This window comes from Sitodiplosis mosellana, unplaced genomic scaffold (genome assembly GCF_009176505.1).
Source record: "Sitodiplosis mosellana isolate CC-2019 unplaced genomic scaffold, AAFC_SMos_1.0 Smas_scaffold_6226, whole genome shotgun sequence".
Taxonomy (NCBI): domain Eukaryota; kingdom Metazoa; phylum Arthropoda; class Insecta; order Diptera; family Cecidomyiidae; genus Sitodiplosis; species Sitodiplosis mosellana.
In genome coordinates, this window is record NW_022601467.1 from 13,982,062 (window position 1) to 13,995,471 (window position 13,410).

Genomic DNA, 13,410 nt, shown 5'->3' on the forward strand with positions numbered 1-13,410 from the left:
TCATTCTCAATTCGGATAATAATATCGATATTTTTGTTGGTTTCTTATTAACAGAGCTTAAGGACTAAAATGCTACTTGATAAATTTGACAAAATCATTGGAAAAGGCATGTGGTGGATAAACGAAAAATTGGGTTACCAAAAAAAAAGAAAAGAAAATTGTACAAAGAGTGTTAATCGGTTTAAATGATGTTTGTTTGTTTGTTTTTTTTCCAGTTGTATCTAAGGATTCCATGGGAAAGGGCAACAGTGACAGTCACCACCTGCAGTTCACATGCCAAATGATCTTTGACCGACAAATCATAAACGTTTACAAATGGCGCCGAGCTGACTCATTCTAAGAATAAATTGTATTTTTTATTTTGTTAGCCGGATTTGTGCGTTGCCATTTTGATATGAATACAAAAAATTGAATGCACATAAAAAAAAAAAAAACACACACACACACACACACACACACAATGTATGGGTATAAATAGAATAAAATCAAAGATTAAAGACGAATGTGGAATGTGTTTAAAAAGTCTGGTGCTCTGGTTACGACATGGTCAAATTCCAAAAAAGACAGCTTTCCATCGCCATCAACATCCGCCTCCTCGATAACTTATTCGGCGACAAAGATGAAGAAGTACAGATGCGTTAAGCGAAAGAAAGAAAGGAAAAATGTATTGAAAAGAAAATGACATTATATCGTTGAGTGAACGCATACCTTTGTCGGCAATTTGCTGGTGCTCTTCGGGCGTCAATTCATTTCGTGTTAACGCTTCAATGACCGATTTCAAATCCGATTGTCCAATGAATCCATCCTTATCATAATCTAAAGAAAAGAACACGAAACACAGCAGCAACAAAACAGAGAGGGAAAAAAAGCAAAATTCGGATCAAGAATAGCACAAAACAAGTGGCTTATGAGAGAAACGTGTCTTTGGAAACTACCGTAAATTTTAAACGCATAAAACACTTTGATATCACGAGGGCAATGCTCGCTGAATACTGACAATAGATCCAGAAAATCTTCAAACGTTAAATTGCCCTTTCCATCACGTGAAAATGCTTCGCATATCCGTTGTTTGAATGGATTCTCGCGCAGTTCCTCAAGAACGGTAATGTCTTGATGCGACAGTCGAATACTGGATGCTTGACCTTCAGTCATTCGCTTTGGCACTAAATCCGGCCGTAAATCACGAAAATGTTTATAAACTCTGCACGTTTTTCGGTGATTTCACGTTGATTTTTGGTTTTCATTTTTTGTTTATCAACATCAAAATGGTAAACAAACCGATTCCAAAAACCAAATCGAAAAAAAGAGAGAGAAACACAAAGTGAGGTAAATGTAAATGTTTACAATTTCAGTAATTATGAATAATCGTTGGAAAATATAATCAAAATTGTTATGAATTCTTCATTTACTATTTGGTTGTTGCGCTGGCGCGCACTCAAACACACACACACACACACACACAGTCGGAACATTGATATAGACACTTATAATCGATTTACTCAGGATAGACACCTATAATCGAATCATTTTGCAACATTTTAGTTACCTTAATATTTCTTTACGCGTAAAAAATGTACAATCCTAAAAATAGATGAAAGAAAATGTATAACCATGAAAATTATTAGTAACTGTGATAATCCCACACAAAATAATTTACAAACATTGTATGTATTTTTTGTTTTTGCCTTCTCTTCTTCTCTCTTTTTCTTTCATTTCAACTCACTTGATAATCGTCCAACTGTTGCTCGGTGAACGTTGCAATTTTATTGCCCATTGTTTTATTTGAAGAATCCCTTTGATGTTTGAACTCCGGGGAAGAAGTGAAATAAAATGGAAACGAAACTTATTCGCACAATTCAAAATAGCACCAAAAATTTCAAATGAAGTTTCGGACCGTAGCGCCCAATCCAAACAGAGTGAGAGAGTGAGCTGCACAAGACGACACCAAAATTATCAATTTTCAAATAAAGGAAAGGCTCGAACTTGCAGACATCGAATGCGAGACTTTGGAGTCATAGCGGAAAAAAAATTGCGCAGTGTAAGCATATGCTCACATTGTGTGTGCTATCGCACATATTCATATTGGCGTTATATTCTTTTCCTTTCTTATAATTATTATACGTGAATGCGTAATGACGATGAAGCACCAAGAACAAAAATGGTATATCACATGAACTATTGATTAGGCTCAGACAGTCATTTATGTCGATATACAGGTGAAACGCTTTTCACACAGTGAGTAGGAACTTCAAGTGTCTCCTTGCTTAGTAAACCATTTTCGTGGGCGATTTCTTTCTTTCGTCGTTCGACAAAGTCGTACATTTATTCTCATCTCTTCACATAAATAATGTTTCGTGCATGAAAAGCTATTTTCTATACGGAATACTACTGTTTACACGGATTCTTATGGCCATAAAAAAATAATCGCGCGCGCGTTCTCGCTTGAAAATTAGCGAGAATGTCTTGCACGTATGGAAAACAGCTAAAGAATGAGATAGACGGAACGAAGCCATGCATTGAGTACGATACACCCGCTGTGCCGCTCCCAATAAACTTTCCCCAATTGAAATTAATCAACCAACTAAAATGTTAGGAAAAATGTGCGGTATATGAGTGAGAGACGAACGAATCGACTGGCGCTTCGTTATTTTCACATGCAAAGTGCTAAAACAACTAGAACATAAGGACACGAAGTTCAGTTGGGCTGCATGTATGTCTTATCATTGTATGGAAAAAAACAAACTATCTCGAGACTGACAGTTTTTTTTAATGGATATTTCGACCATTCAAAATTGAAAAAAAAAAATGAAGATCGAAATGCATGCTTTGAAAGTTCACTGATTTCAGCCCTACCTGAGCCAAAAATCTATCAATTCTCTTCTAGTTTTGGAAGGAGGCGTGTGAAAAAAGTAATGGCATTATTTAACGCAAACCATTCGACCACAATCTTAATTCAAGTTTCTTGATCAAACTAGCGTTGTCGTTTGTATCGTTCTTTTCTATTTAAATTCATTATTATGGATTTATTCAAATGAATTTTAATGAATTTGAAGAAATTTCGAAAAATCACCACCTTGATTTTTGATTTAATGCCTGCTTTCATAGTATAAATAACAAATTATATTTGCATTCGAAATGCTATGATGTCTTAATTTATTCGTCGAGTTCATTTACAACAGCTACATCTGTTTGGCTGAAATGATACCAGCACGTCATTTGCTAGCTTTGAGCTTTTACTTTGAAGTTCATCTTTCGAAGTTCATCAAAGCTTGTTGGATTTAAGGGAGGCCTCTTGATCGAATAATGCTATTTTAAGCTCATATTGAATATCCTTAGAAATAATCGCACAATTTTGTTGTTTGTGAAAATAAAACTTCTCTACAGATTTATTGGTTTAAATAAGATAAATGACAAAAAAGTTTTTATTCACACTATACCATATGCAATTGATTTGTGTTTTACAGAAATCATTATGAATTTATAAGTGCACAATTGAATTTTAACTTATGGGATAATTTCTTTACGTTCCATTTTGATAAACTGCTCGGCTGCATTTCATGTGCAATGGCAATTAATAGCACATTTCATTCGCTTGTTTATTCCAACTGATTGATTCAGATAGCTTCAAATATTTAAGAATGTTGAATGTGATATATATACTCTTAAATGTGGCAAGCCATTAGCACTTATGGTTAAAATATATGTTCAAACTGAATTTTCACGTCAAGCTTTGATTTTGGTTTCTACATGTTTATTTGCTTTGAATGTAGCTTGCTCAAGTGAATTGAAGAAAAAAATCTTGTGCTTATGCCAAAATTTTGCATTTCTTCCTTCGTAAATAGGAGATTAAGTTGGAATTTAATTGTCTACAATATTGTGCAAATGTTTTGCTAACGATGTTCATTTGATTTGGGTAAATTTCAACTGATTGTGTCATAAAGTGTGAAACTTAATCTAGTCCTGGTTCAAGTACGATGGCAAAGTGAAATTGAATCACTGATAATCAGCTATTATAATCGCAAAGTCATGTCATTTCTAAGCTTAAGTTTTTATGGAATGGTAACTATGGAACCGCTTTTTTTTGGTTGCTTCCATAACTTTTTTTTTACCTTCTTTGATTAACTGGTGCACAAGCGAAAAAAAGATTATGTTTTTTCTTCAAATTCTATAAACGCTTTATCACCGCACCATTTTTATGTACTTTGAATTTATTTCGAAAATTCAATTCAGCGATGCAGCAGTTTTTAGAAGTTTTATACAAAGTATAATAAAATGTACAATCTAGATTTAAAACGGTGCACTTAGCTCAGTAATAACGCAGAAATAATTTGATTGTGAGCAATAATAAAGATTTAATCATCGAATTCTTATCGATATATTTGTTGTGGTTGCTTTTGTTGTTGTTGTTGTTGTTGTTGATTCAAGTTGTTCGTGATTTAGTGGGAATAGTATTCGAATAAGGTACTTGGATGTTGTTGTTGTTGTTGAATTATACTGAGCAGCGCTTGGAAAACAATAGATTAAGTTGATAAAATTTATTGCTAACATTTTTTCTCTTGTTTCTTTTTTTCATTTTGCGAATGCTGCGATTAGCATTAATATATCGATTGTCGTCTTGATGCAACAACTCCCAGGATAAGTGATGTCAATGGTATGAAAATACCCGCTATAAGACGACCGGAATCTGTAAATCAAATAAAATCAAATAAGAAATAGTTGAATAACAGTTGAAATGTATGTGTGATCCTAGATTTTAACTGTCATCATTTAAACGTAAAGCTTCATTTGAAGAGTTTTTGTATTGTTTCCATTTTATGTTGCAAATCGGCGTTGCTCAATTACAATATTGAAAGTCGTAAATTAAATTTTTGTTGAAAATTTGAAAAAATCCACCTTTGAAATCGTCCTAGTACCCTTGTGCTATTTCGGCGCTCTTCCAAGAGAGCAGCGCCTTTATTCGCGCTATTCATTATTCCGCTTTGAACATTTTCTAAAACTATCACAGCAATATACAAGAGCGCAAATCTGCTTGTCTGCGCTCTCGCATATTCCTCTTTGCTGCTATACGAAACAACATCTAGTAACCATTGCACTGTGTTCATTGTTTCGTATAGCAGCAAAGAGGAATATGCGAGAGCGCAGACAAACAGATTTGCGCTCTTGTATATTGCTGTGATAGTTTTAGAAAATGTTCAAAGAGGAATAATGGATAGCGCGAATAAAGGCGCTGCACTCTTAGAATAGCGCCGATAGAACACAAGGGTAAAGAAAAAATTTGCTTATCTTCAATGAAATGTCAAAACCACACAAACAGTAATTCAATTTGTCTGCTAAAATGCACGATCGAGTTTTCAAAAAAGGGTATAAGTAGTAATATCAACCCCATTCTAAATGTTTTACGATCTACATGCTAATTCATTTCAACTTTGTTCTCAATTCGTAAGCTGGATTATGGCTGATGCATCAATTTGATAAAAACAACGATGGCATTGACGCTTGTGAATGAAATATATATTTATTTACCATTGCAGGTATTATCTTCGACATCTTCCGTGAATCCGGAGCTTTCGTCACACAAGCAAATCTTCTGTGGTACGATTGCACTTGGATTTCGAGTAAATCCGGTCGTTTTGTTAGGATTTTCTAGTCCACAAATCAGCTCATCGCCGCATGACGCATCGTCTGTGCACTGATGACGTAATTCTAAAATAAAGCGGAAAGACAAAAAAAAACAAACAAACATTTTTCAATTGGGTTAATTATAACTGTTCAATGTATGCATTCGCCATGAATGAATCATCAGCGGGTATTTATTTATTTAAGATTTACAAAATAAATGCATGGATGAACACAGCAAATGTCACCAAATGACATTGAAATCACTGCTAAACTTGCATCAATTAAAATATTCGAAGGGAAAATACACTCAATAAACTGCGTAAATTTTCATAGAAAATGACTTTGACTTTCAGAATAACAACAAGAAGAAAAATAAATACTGCAAAATATTCGACGATGGAAAGAAAAGTTGTCGATGAATTAAATTCACGCGAAATAATTATATAATTTGTGTGTTTGTATATGTTTGTATGTGATTGGTTGGGCCGTGGTCTAATGTAGATTTTGTTGAACAATTAATTCGATATTGGAAGCCATAGGAAAAAAAACACACCAATAAACATTTGTTCAAGAAGAATGGACGAAGAAGAAGAAAAAGAATGGAAAACATAACAATCATATCAGATGGAGGTGAGTTTGTTTCTTGACTTTGTCCAGTGCAAAGTTTCACAATATGAAATCAACAGGGCAGGTAGTTGCTCTTTCTCTCCTCATCTCTTTCTTCACCTAATTACCATTCTCATAATTCTATTAAACTTTTAATCGCTTATGTTTGATTGAGCTTTCTCATTCACGTTTCCATCAAAACGATTGTTGTTTCTGTGTGAATTTTCTTCATCCAATCATCCATCCATTTGTTTTTATTTCCTTCGTTTGATAAGGTGGTCACGTTTTATAGGTCAATCTGGTGGCAAGCTTTCGATTTCCAAACTGATTAAGACACAAGTCAAGAGAATCGCTCGAATTTTGACAACTCTATTAACTATTGTAACGCAAACACTATGCAGTCCGGTTTTGTATTTCCGTATGAACATTTAATATGTGTACAATAAGTGATGAAGAAAACAAAAAAACCAACGTCGAAGCCAATATGGATTAAAAAGATTCCATGTGTGTTTCTCTTTTCTTCTGTTATAATTTTTACTGTACTCAGTGTTTGGTGTGTATGGTTCGATCCTTGTTCTCACAATTGACTTGATATTTTAATAAAGCGTTTGAATTAAGCACAATGAGCAGTTGTGGCTGCTGGTGAAACGGAGAGGGAGAAAGAGAGCGAGCAAAAAAAAACGTAACCGTCGACTTTTCTTTATACTTTTATTATTTCCAATTTACATAATTCTGAAGTCGTTAATATATACACCATACGGATTGAATGATTGTGGTACACCTTTATCGCGCACGACTCGCGTTCAACCAAACAAGTGGCAAATATTCGCCAAATAAATGCGTCTCAACATTGCCGGCTACAATTTGCTCTGCCTTTTGCGTTCATTTCTTTTCATACGATTTTCTATGGTATTCGACACGTTTCCTTTTTCGTTTTTTGATCGCAACTGTGTGATATGTGTATTTAGGAACGGCGGATTGTACACCTCAATTTTTTTCGAGATTGTGTGTAAATGGCCACACATTTTTTTTTTGGCCAGGCAGAATGATTGGTGAAATTTATTGCCTCATATACCAGTAATTTTGGAGGTTTTTTGTCCGCATTTTTCGCATTGGTATTTTTTTTCTTCAGGCGGAAAACGATTTGACCGTTGGCATAGAGTTCGTTATGAGACCCAGACCATATTAGTGCGGTTTTTATTTTATTTTCATATGATACTTAAAACCAGACACGCAATATTTTGCCATTTCGATTCATTCGCATATAACCTGTCGATTCATGTAAAACTCGATTCAAACTTCAATTTGACCGTCTGGTCAATTTTTGCTTTGCCACTTGTATTGAATGTGCCCGTTTTTCTTTCATTCGATGCCTGTACATTATTTCAAATGGCTAGAATCGGGTGCTGGGCGCAGAGCGCGACATTAGCAGGAATACGTGTAATAAATTTTATGCAAATTCTCAAACAGATGCTAAGTACTTAATAGCATAAAATTAATTCGTACTTTAAAAATGGCCGTGTATTCTACACACACACACATACACGCTTCGCACATCAAAAAGAAATGAATTCATAAATAGGGAAATGTACAAGAAAAATTTGCCATAAAGGAAGCATATTGGTTTTTTTTACTCGCAGAATCAACTGTTAAATTGCGTTAAATTTGAAGTTTCGGAAAAGGAAATTTGAGTGCCGCTTCACTTTTTCCGTGAAAAGCAGATAAGATCGTTGATATCAACGGACATTTCGATGCAAATAGTGACTGAATACATAGAGAGGGTGAGTAGCAATTTAATATTGTTTGAAATGAAATAAATGTCGCTTGAATGAAATGCGCAGTAAGTGTTATCCAATGGGAATTGCAGAAATTTCTTACTGAACATATTCGAATCGTTTATCAGTGCCATTTGATCGGTGGACAATGAATTTACTCGTTTTTTTTAGTAGTATTTTCATAATTTTTCGAAGATCATCAATTTTCACTCAAATCGATATCATGCAATCAGTCGTCTATTTGAGTCGAACGGGAGTGTATCATAAACAAATTCACTTGATTAAGAAAAACAAGAGCGTAAATCAACAGTTTGGGTATACATCCCGTAAATCAACTTACGTTTTACCGTATCCTTGCAGGCTCCATTTTGCGGTACTTTGTTATTACCGCATAGACATCTCATCGTTTTTTCCGCGCCGTCACGCACGCAGCTGGTGTGTTGTATCGAGCCGCAATCATTGTGTGTTTGACATTCACGTGCTCTAGCTAAATAAACAAAACAAACCGTTCGAAAAAAAAAATGAAAATGCGTTTAGATAATGACTCAATAAAAATGTAAACGAAGGTTAGAGAAATTTCAGTTCGCCTTCTGTTGCATCTATGTCGAGTGGGAGGTGAAACCTCCTTGAAAATTGCTGTAAATCATATTCTCAATGTTGTTCAAAACGAAATATTCGAAACATTCGATATTTCCATCCAGGATATTATTGAGGATCGACCGTACACAATTCTCAAGGCCGGTCGAAAGGGAAAGTAGAATGCGCGTAGCGTTTATTCCGTTTTTATTCATATAAACTCAATTTGATTATTACTTTAAAAATAGACGCATAACAAAAGTAACAAAAGCAAAATTTAAATAAACAAAAGAAAATAAACAATAACTCGGTTGGATTTATTTCAAACCTGTGGGCGGTGGTGGAGGCGGCGGTGGTGATTGTGGACTTTTACCGAACGTAGTTAATGCTGTTGAGCTTACACCGAACAACACTATGAAAACGGCAAATAGCATAGTCAAACTCCCGCATTGTGTGAATCTTTTAAGTGGTTCCATTTTTATTGGTTTTTTTTTTCTTTTTTTTTTCTTCTCGATATGCGAATGAAAATTTACTTTATTCCTATTGTAAATCACTGATTGGAAAATGTTCGTCTTTGAGTTAATCCGTCAAGGGCTCAAACTAAAAAAAAATGATTCACGGTAGTTTTATGATCGTTTATTTCGATAATAATGCACCAAAATCAATTATTTTTCCATAAAAATCCACATGATTTTCGTTTTCTCGCAAAAACCAGACAAACGAATACCCGAAATAAAAAGGTAAAACTGTAACTGCAATTTATTCCAAATGTTTGTTCAATTTAAATGATTCAGAGTGAGCATGAGACCAAGAAAAACCGTTACGTTTTGAGCTGCCTTTTGCTTTGAGTGGTTTCGGTTAGAAAACGCGATTTAAAAACTGTGTGTATTTTGCAACGAGTATTAAAAACACATCCGTCTTAATGGAAAACTACGAGAAAAGTGAAATTAAATCGCAGAAACGAAAGAGAACGTGATCTAAGTAATCAGAGAGAAAAGAAAAATAATGTTAAAAACCAATAAATAAATTACCATAAAAAAACGCATGCGTATTAATCGAGAGAGTCTCGAGCAAAGAGTGGTAAAATAGCAACACTCCTGGAGTCGAATAAAAATGAAATTTGTAAATAAAGTGAAAACGAATGAAACGGTAGCAACGATGAAGGAAATCCAGAGAAGAAAATAAAATACCAACATGTTTTGCACACACAAACACAAACACACGTGAGTTTAAGAAAGCTGGTAAATAAGCTCACATTGGCATAGTATGCAGAAGGGGGAGCTTTGTCTGTTATTTTTCATCGTACGATGTGGGGAAAAATTGTCGAGAACAAGAAAACAAAAACAAGAGAAAGAAGAGGAAAAAAAAGCAACGAAACGCGAAAAAAGAACTATGTTCGTGCAAATAATGTATTTTCTTCAAACGTTCACTTTATTTTTATACGTTATTCGTACCGTAGGCGATTAATAATAATGAGTTCAGATTTTGGCTTTTGCCATATTTCTGTACGTATATGGGTATAAAACAATGAATTCGTATAAATATATGTATATATGTATATTATAATACGAATACGCTCTTATATTCGTTGCTCGCCAACAACTAACATAAAATCCGATCGCAAATACGAAACTAATATTTTCTCGTTTTTTTTTTATTACAATCATGATTTTGAACGAACTTTTGCGATTTGTAATCTATATACTAGTTTCGATTTTGGTAGTTGTTTATTAATGTGATCTGGAGACATTCCTGCTGATACGTGCATATTCCTTGTGCTAAAGGTACCCAGGCCTTTGGCACGAACGCCCGATATTTCAATTAATGCTTCGATCGAATTTGTTCGTTTTTTCGTTCTCTTTTGGGATTGAACGTGTTTGTTTGTTTGAATTTCAAATTGGAATAACTTTGAATGGCTTGCAACGTTGATTATAAATCGAATTATCCGGGAATTTGGTGTTTTCTGTTGTTTCGGAAATTGTTTGCCACACTTTCAAGTGCAACCCATTTCAATGCCACGCATTCAATCCCAATGTAAAGTAGCTTGGCTCAAGTGGCGCACACGGTTAACGGCAATCTGTTGAATGGCGGCACTGTTCCATACGACGTTGTAAATGGTAAGAAGATGGAACAACGCTGAATGCTAATGCAAGCGAAAATTACACTTTCTTTTTGGAACTTCGATCGCACTGAGGATTAGATAAGCGACCTTAAACACAGTCATTTTAAAATAAGCAGCAAATTCTGAAGAATCACCAAGTGTGTCATTTTTAGTGGAAAAATTTCAGTTCATTTTTTTCTTCGGCCCGTGCATATGATAGCCAATGACACGAGATCCAATTTAAATAGGTACACCAAAAAAAAAGGGAGAACGAAATCGGTGCATGTGAAGAAGATAATTTTACAGTGCTTTTAATTATTTCGCTGAAATTTGCATAGATTTTCGATAAATCTCGCTGTTTTGATCGTAACTGTAGAGTGTTGGCTCTTGGAAATTGTACGTTCCGTGCGCACAAATCGTTTCATTTCGATTTCATTTCGAGAACCACTTTTTTTCTCCCCTTTTTCATTTCAACTGTGTATTTATTCGCATTGAAATCAAAACACACATATATTTTGGTTCCTGCTTTTTTTTATCTTTTGTGTAAATCTAAGGCGGCCAACAGCCAATTGGACACAGCTCACAGGAAAGCCAAGTCGTGTTCTCGGGAGCTCATTTGAGCTATTTCAACATGTTTACAACTCTCACTTTCTCTTTGTATTTTTCTTCTTTCTCTCTCTCTCGACTTGAAAACAAATTTAAAACACGCAACTAGTGACGTAAGCATTTTCCCTAAGAAACGGTGGCTGGTTGATGGTCTCAACGTAGCACTTCCGCACACGCGCCCAGTTGCCAGGTCAAGTTTGTTACAGATAATAATTTCCGTTACGAATTCCGATTGACCGTCAATATTGACCAGCATTTTGATTTTAAACTTTAATTGCGACGAGCGAGGGTGAAAATTCCGAACGAATCCATAACAATGACACACTTTTACTCATGAACATTTCTAACGAAACGTTACCAAGATATTTCGTGATCAGTGTACAGTTGTTTTTTTTTCGGTTGGAGTTTTAATTGTTGATTAATTGTTGGTTCGCTTAATTTTAGCGACAATTTCAGCATTTCACTCGTTTGACAAGTGCATGCTAAGCCAAATTATTTGTTTGCATGTAATTAATAAAACTCCGGACCGGGCCGGATGACCGCACAAAATTTTCGCACAAATAAAATGTGCGTCTACCGCTCCAAAAGAAAGTGCTTGACCTCAGATTGATGCCAGAATAATCGTTTGATGTGCGTCATTTGCTTACGCCATGAAACAGAAAAAAACTGGTAGTAAAGCAATGACGCATTCAAGCACCTTCACAACAAAGCCAACTTCAAACGTGCTACTAGCAGTTGGAGGTATTAATATCGACAAGCGTGGCCCATTGCATTTTGACCGACTAACTCCTCAAATCACATATGCATACAGAAAGTCATCGAATGGGTAAACAAAATCACACTCCTGCAAATTCACTTCGTTTCCCACCTTCGTCTTCTTCGTCTTCCTGCTTTTTCAAAAGTCACTGCCAATTGAAGCATTATCACTTTACATAATTGATCAGCGTATCTTTTGCAATGGTCAGTTGCATTATAAAACGAAATGCAAGACGCGTGTTTGGGCTCGCATTTTATTTGTTCGTTTAATTTAAATAGCAATTTGTTTTGAATTTCATTTGAAAATCGTTCTTTGTTTACAAATTGAAATTAGTAAGTGAATAAATTATAGGTATGCAAATGTTAAGCTTGAACCACAATACACAAACAAAACCACATCATGGAAAAGATTAATGGCGGCTTACGGGCTCCATTCTTTATTCGCCGTTTTTATTTTTGTGTTCACTTTGCAAATCGGTCGGAGAGAGAAGGAGAGAGTGGAGCACAAAAGAAAATATGGCCAAACGAACACAAACCGAAAAGAAAAGAAAAAACGAAACTTGCATATGGATGACCTTTACCTTTCTCATTGAAGCTTGCAAAATGCCCTTATTCGATTCATTGTTTCTTTACCAACTCGACTCCAGATTGCGATGGTAATTAAAAATGAATGCAAAGAACCATTTATTATTATTTATTGTTAAGTGGCTTAAGACTCGCCGGACAGAGAAAGAAAAAAGAACTCCAACAAATATTCGGTATTTAAAATGAAATCAATGGTTTTCATGGGGTAATGCCTATTCGAAAATATCCTTCAAAATTTCTACACACAAACAAAACGACCCAAAGAAAGGAGCTCATTCTTTTGAATTACAGAACGGTGGTCATTTCTTGCGTCTTTTTTTTTTTCGTGATGTTTGATAAGCTTTCAATGAGGTATGCAACCAATTTTGTAACAATGTTGAAAGAAACGTCCAAATGTGTTGAGTTTCAATGCACACCGTTATTTTTCTTCGCACTGTTTTGAAAAAGCACCTATTATTCTTTAACAAGAGTCCACGTTTCTAATCGAAATAAATAGCTTTGCTGTTCTTTTTTAGCTATGCAAATACCGACTATTCAATCACTTCCATTATATTGATTGAATTCGTTTCGCAAATTTTGCAATTACCTATTTGCAACACACTATAAATTCAACTGTATTTACCACGTCTATTCGCTGTGAATTTATTTCACAGCAATGCATAATCTATTTATATAAATTACAATTTGCGTTTAGTCGACCGCAATTAACTCTTTCGTCTACGGCAATTCTGTCCAACACAAACGTTTATTTATATATACTAACATCTAAGGAGTGAATTAGTATTT

The 13,410-nt window shown here is 34.9% G+C and overlaps 2 protein-coding genes across 9 annotated transcripts; both read right to left on the reverse strand.

The window, feature by feature from the left end:
- Positions 1-451: 451 nt before the first annotated feature.
- On the reverse strand, positions 452-1,888 carry LOC129578071 (calcium and integrin-binding family member 2). The gene is made up of 5 exons (XM_055466147.1): positions 1,724-1,888; positions 1,547-1,581; positions 936-1,201; positions 709-816; positions 452-602 (listed from the first exon to the last, which is right to left on the reverse strand). Exons 1-5 carry the CDS (start codon positions 1,772-1,774, stop codon positions 493-495), a joined length of 570 nt encoding a protein of 189 aa, XP_055322122.1. The 5' UTR covers positions 1,775-1,888; the 3' UTR covers positions 452-492.
- Positions 1,889-3,385: 1,497 nt separating this feature from the next.
- On the reverse strand, positions 3,386-13,384 carry LOC129578072 (uncharacterized). 8 transcript variants are annotated; one of them, XM_055466154.1, is made up of 5 exons: positions 13,247-13,384; positions 8,905-9,176; positions 8,341-8,487; positions 5,524-5,703; positions 3,386-4,684 (listed from the first exon to the last, which is right to left on the reverse strand). In XM_055466154.1, exons 2-5 carry the CDS (start codon positions 9,050-9,052, stop codon positions 4,596-4,598), a joined length of 564 nt encoding a protein of 187 aa, XP_055322129.1. In that variant the 5' UTR covers positions 9,053-9,176; positions 13,247-13,384; the 3' UTR covers positions 3,386-4,595. The 8 variants fall into 8 exon arrangements, with proteins under 8 accessions (XP_055322129.1, XP_055322128.1, XP_055322123.1 ...); XM_055466153.1 differs by having other exon boundaries at positions 13,211-13,384; XM_055466148.1 differs by having other exon boundaries at positions 13,306-13,367.
- Positions 13,385-13,410: the final 26 nt, after the last annotated feature.

Bases quoted from the DNA above. Each gene is read 5' to 3' on its own strand.
- LOC129578071 (XM_055466147.1), bottom strand. From the start codon at position 1,774: ATGGGCAATAAAATTGCAACGTTCACCGAGCAACAGTTGGACGATTAT. The intron at 1,582-1,723 runs GTGAGTTGAAAT...ATCTATTTTTAG, and splicing joins AACAGTTGGACGATTATCAA to GATTGTACATTTTTTACGCG. The intron at 817-935 runs GTAGTTTCCAAA...TCTTTTCTTTAG, and splicing joins TTATGCGTTTAAAATTTACG to ATTATGATAAGGATGGATTC.
- LOC129578072 (XM_055466154.1), bottom strand. From the start codon at position 9,052: ATGGAACCACTTAAAAGATTCACACAATGCGGGAGTTTGACTATGCTA. The intron at 8,488-8,904 runs GTTTGAAATAAA...TTGTTTATTTAG, and splicing joins GCCTCCACCACCGCCCACAG to CTAGAGCACGTGAATGTCAA. The intron at 5,704-8,340 runs GTAAGTTGATTT...GCTTTATTTTAG, and splicing joins CTGCAAGGATACGGTAAAAC to AATTACGTCATCAGTGCACA.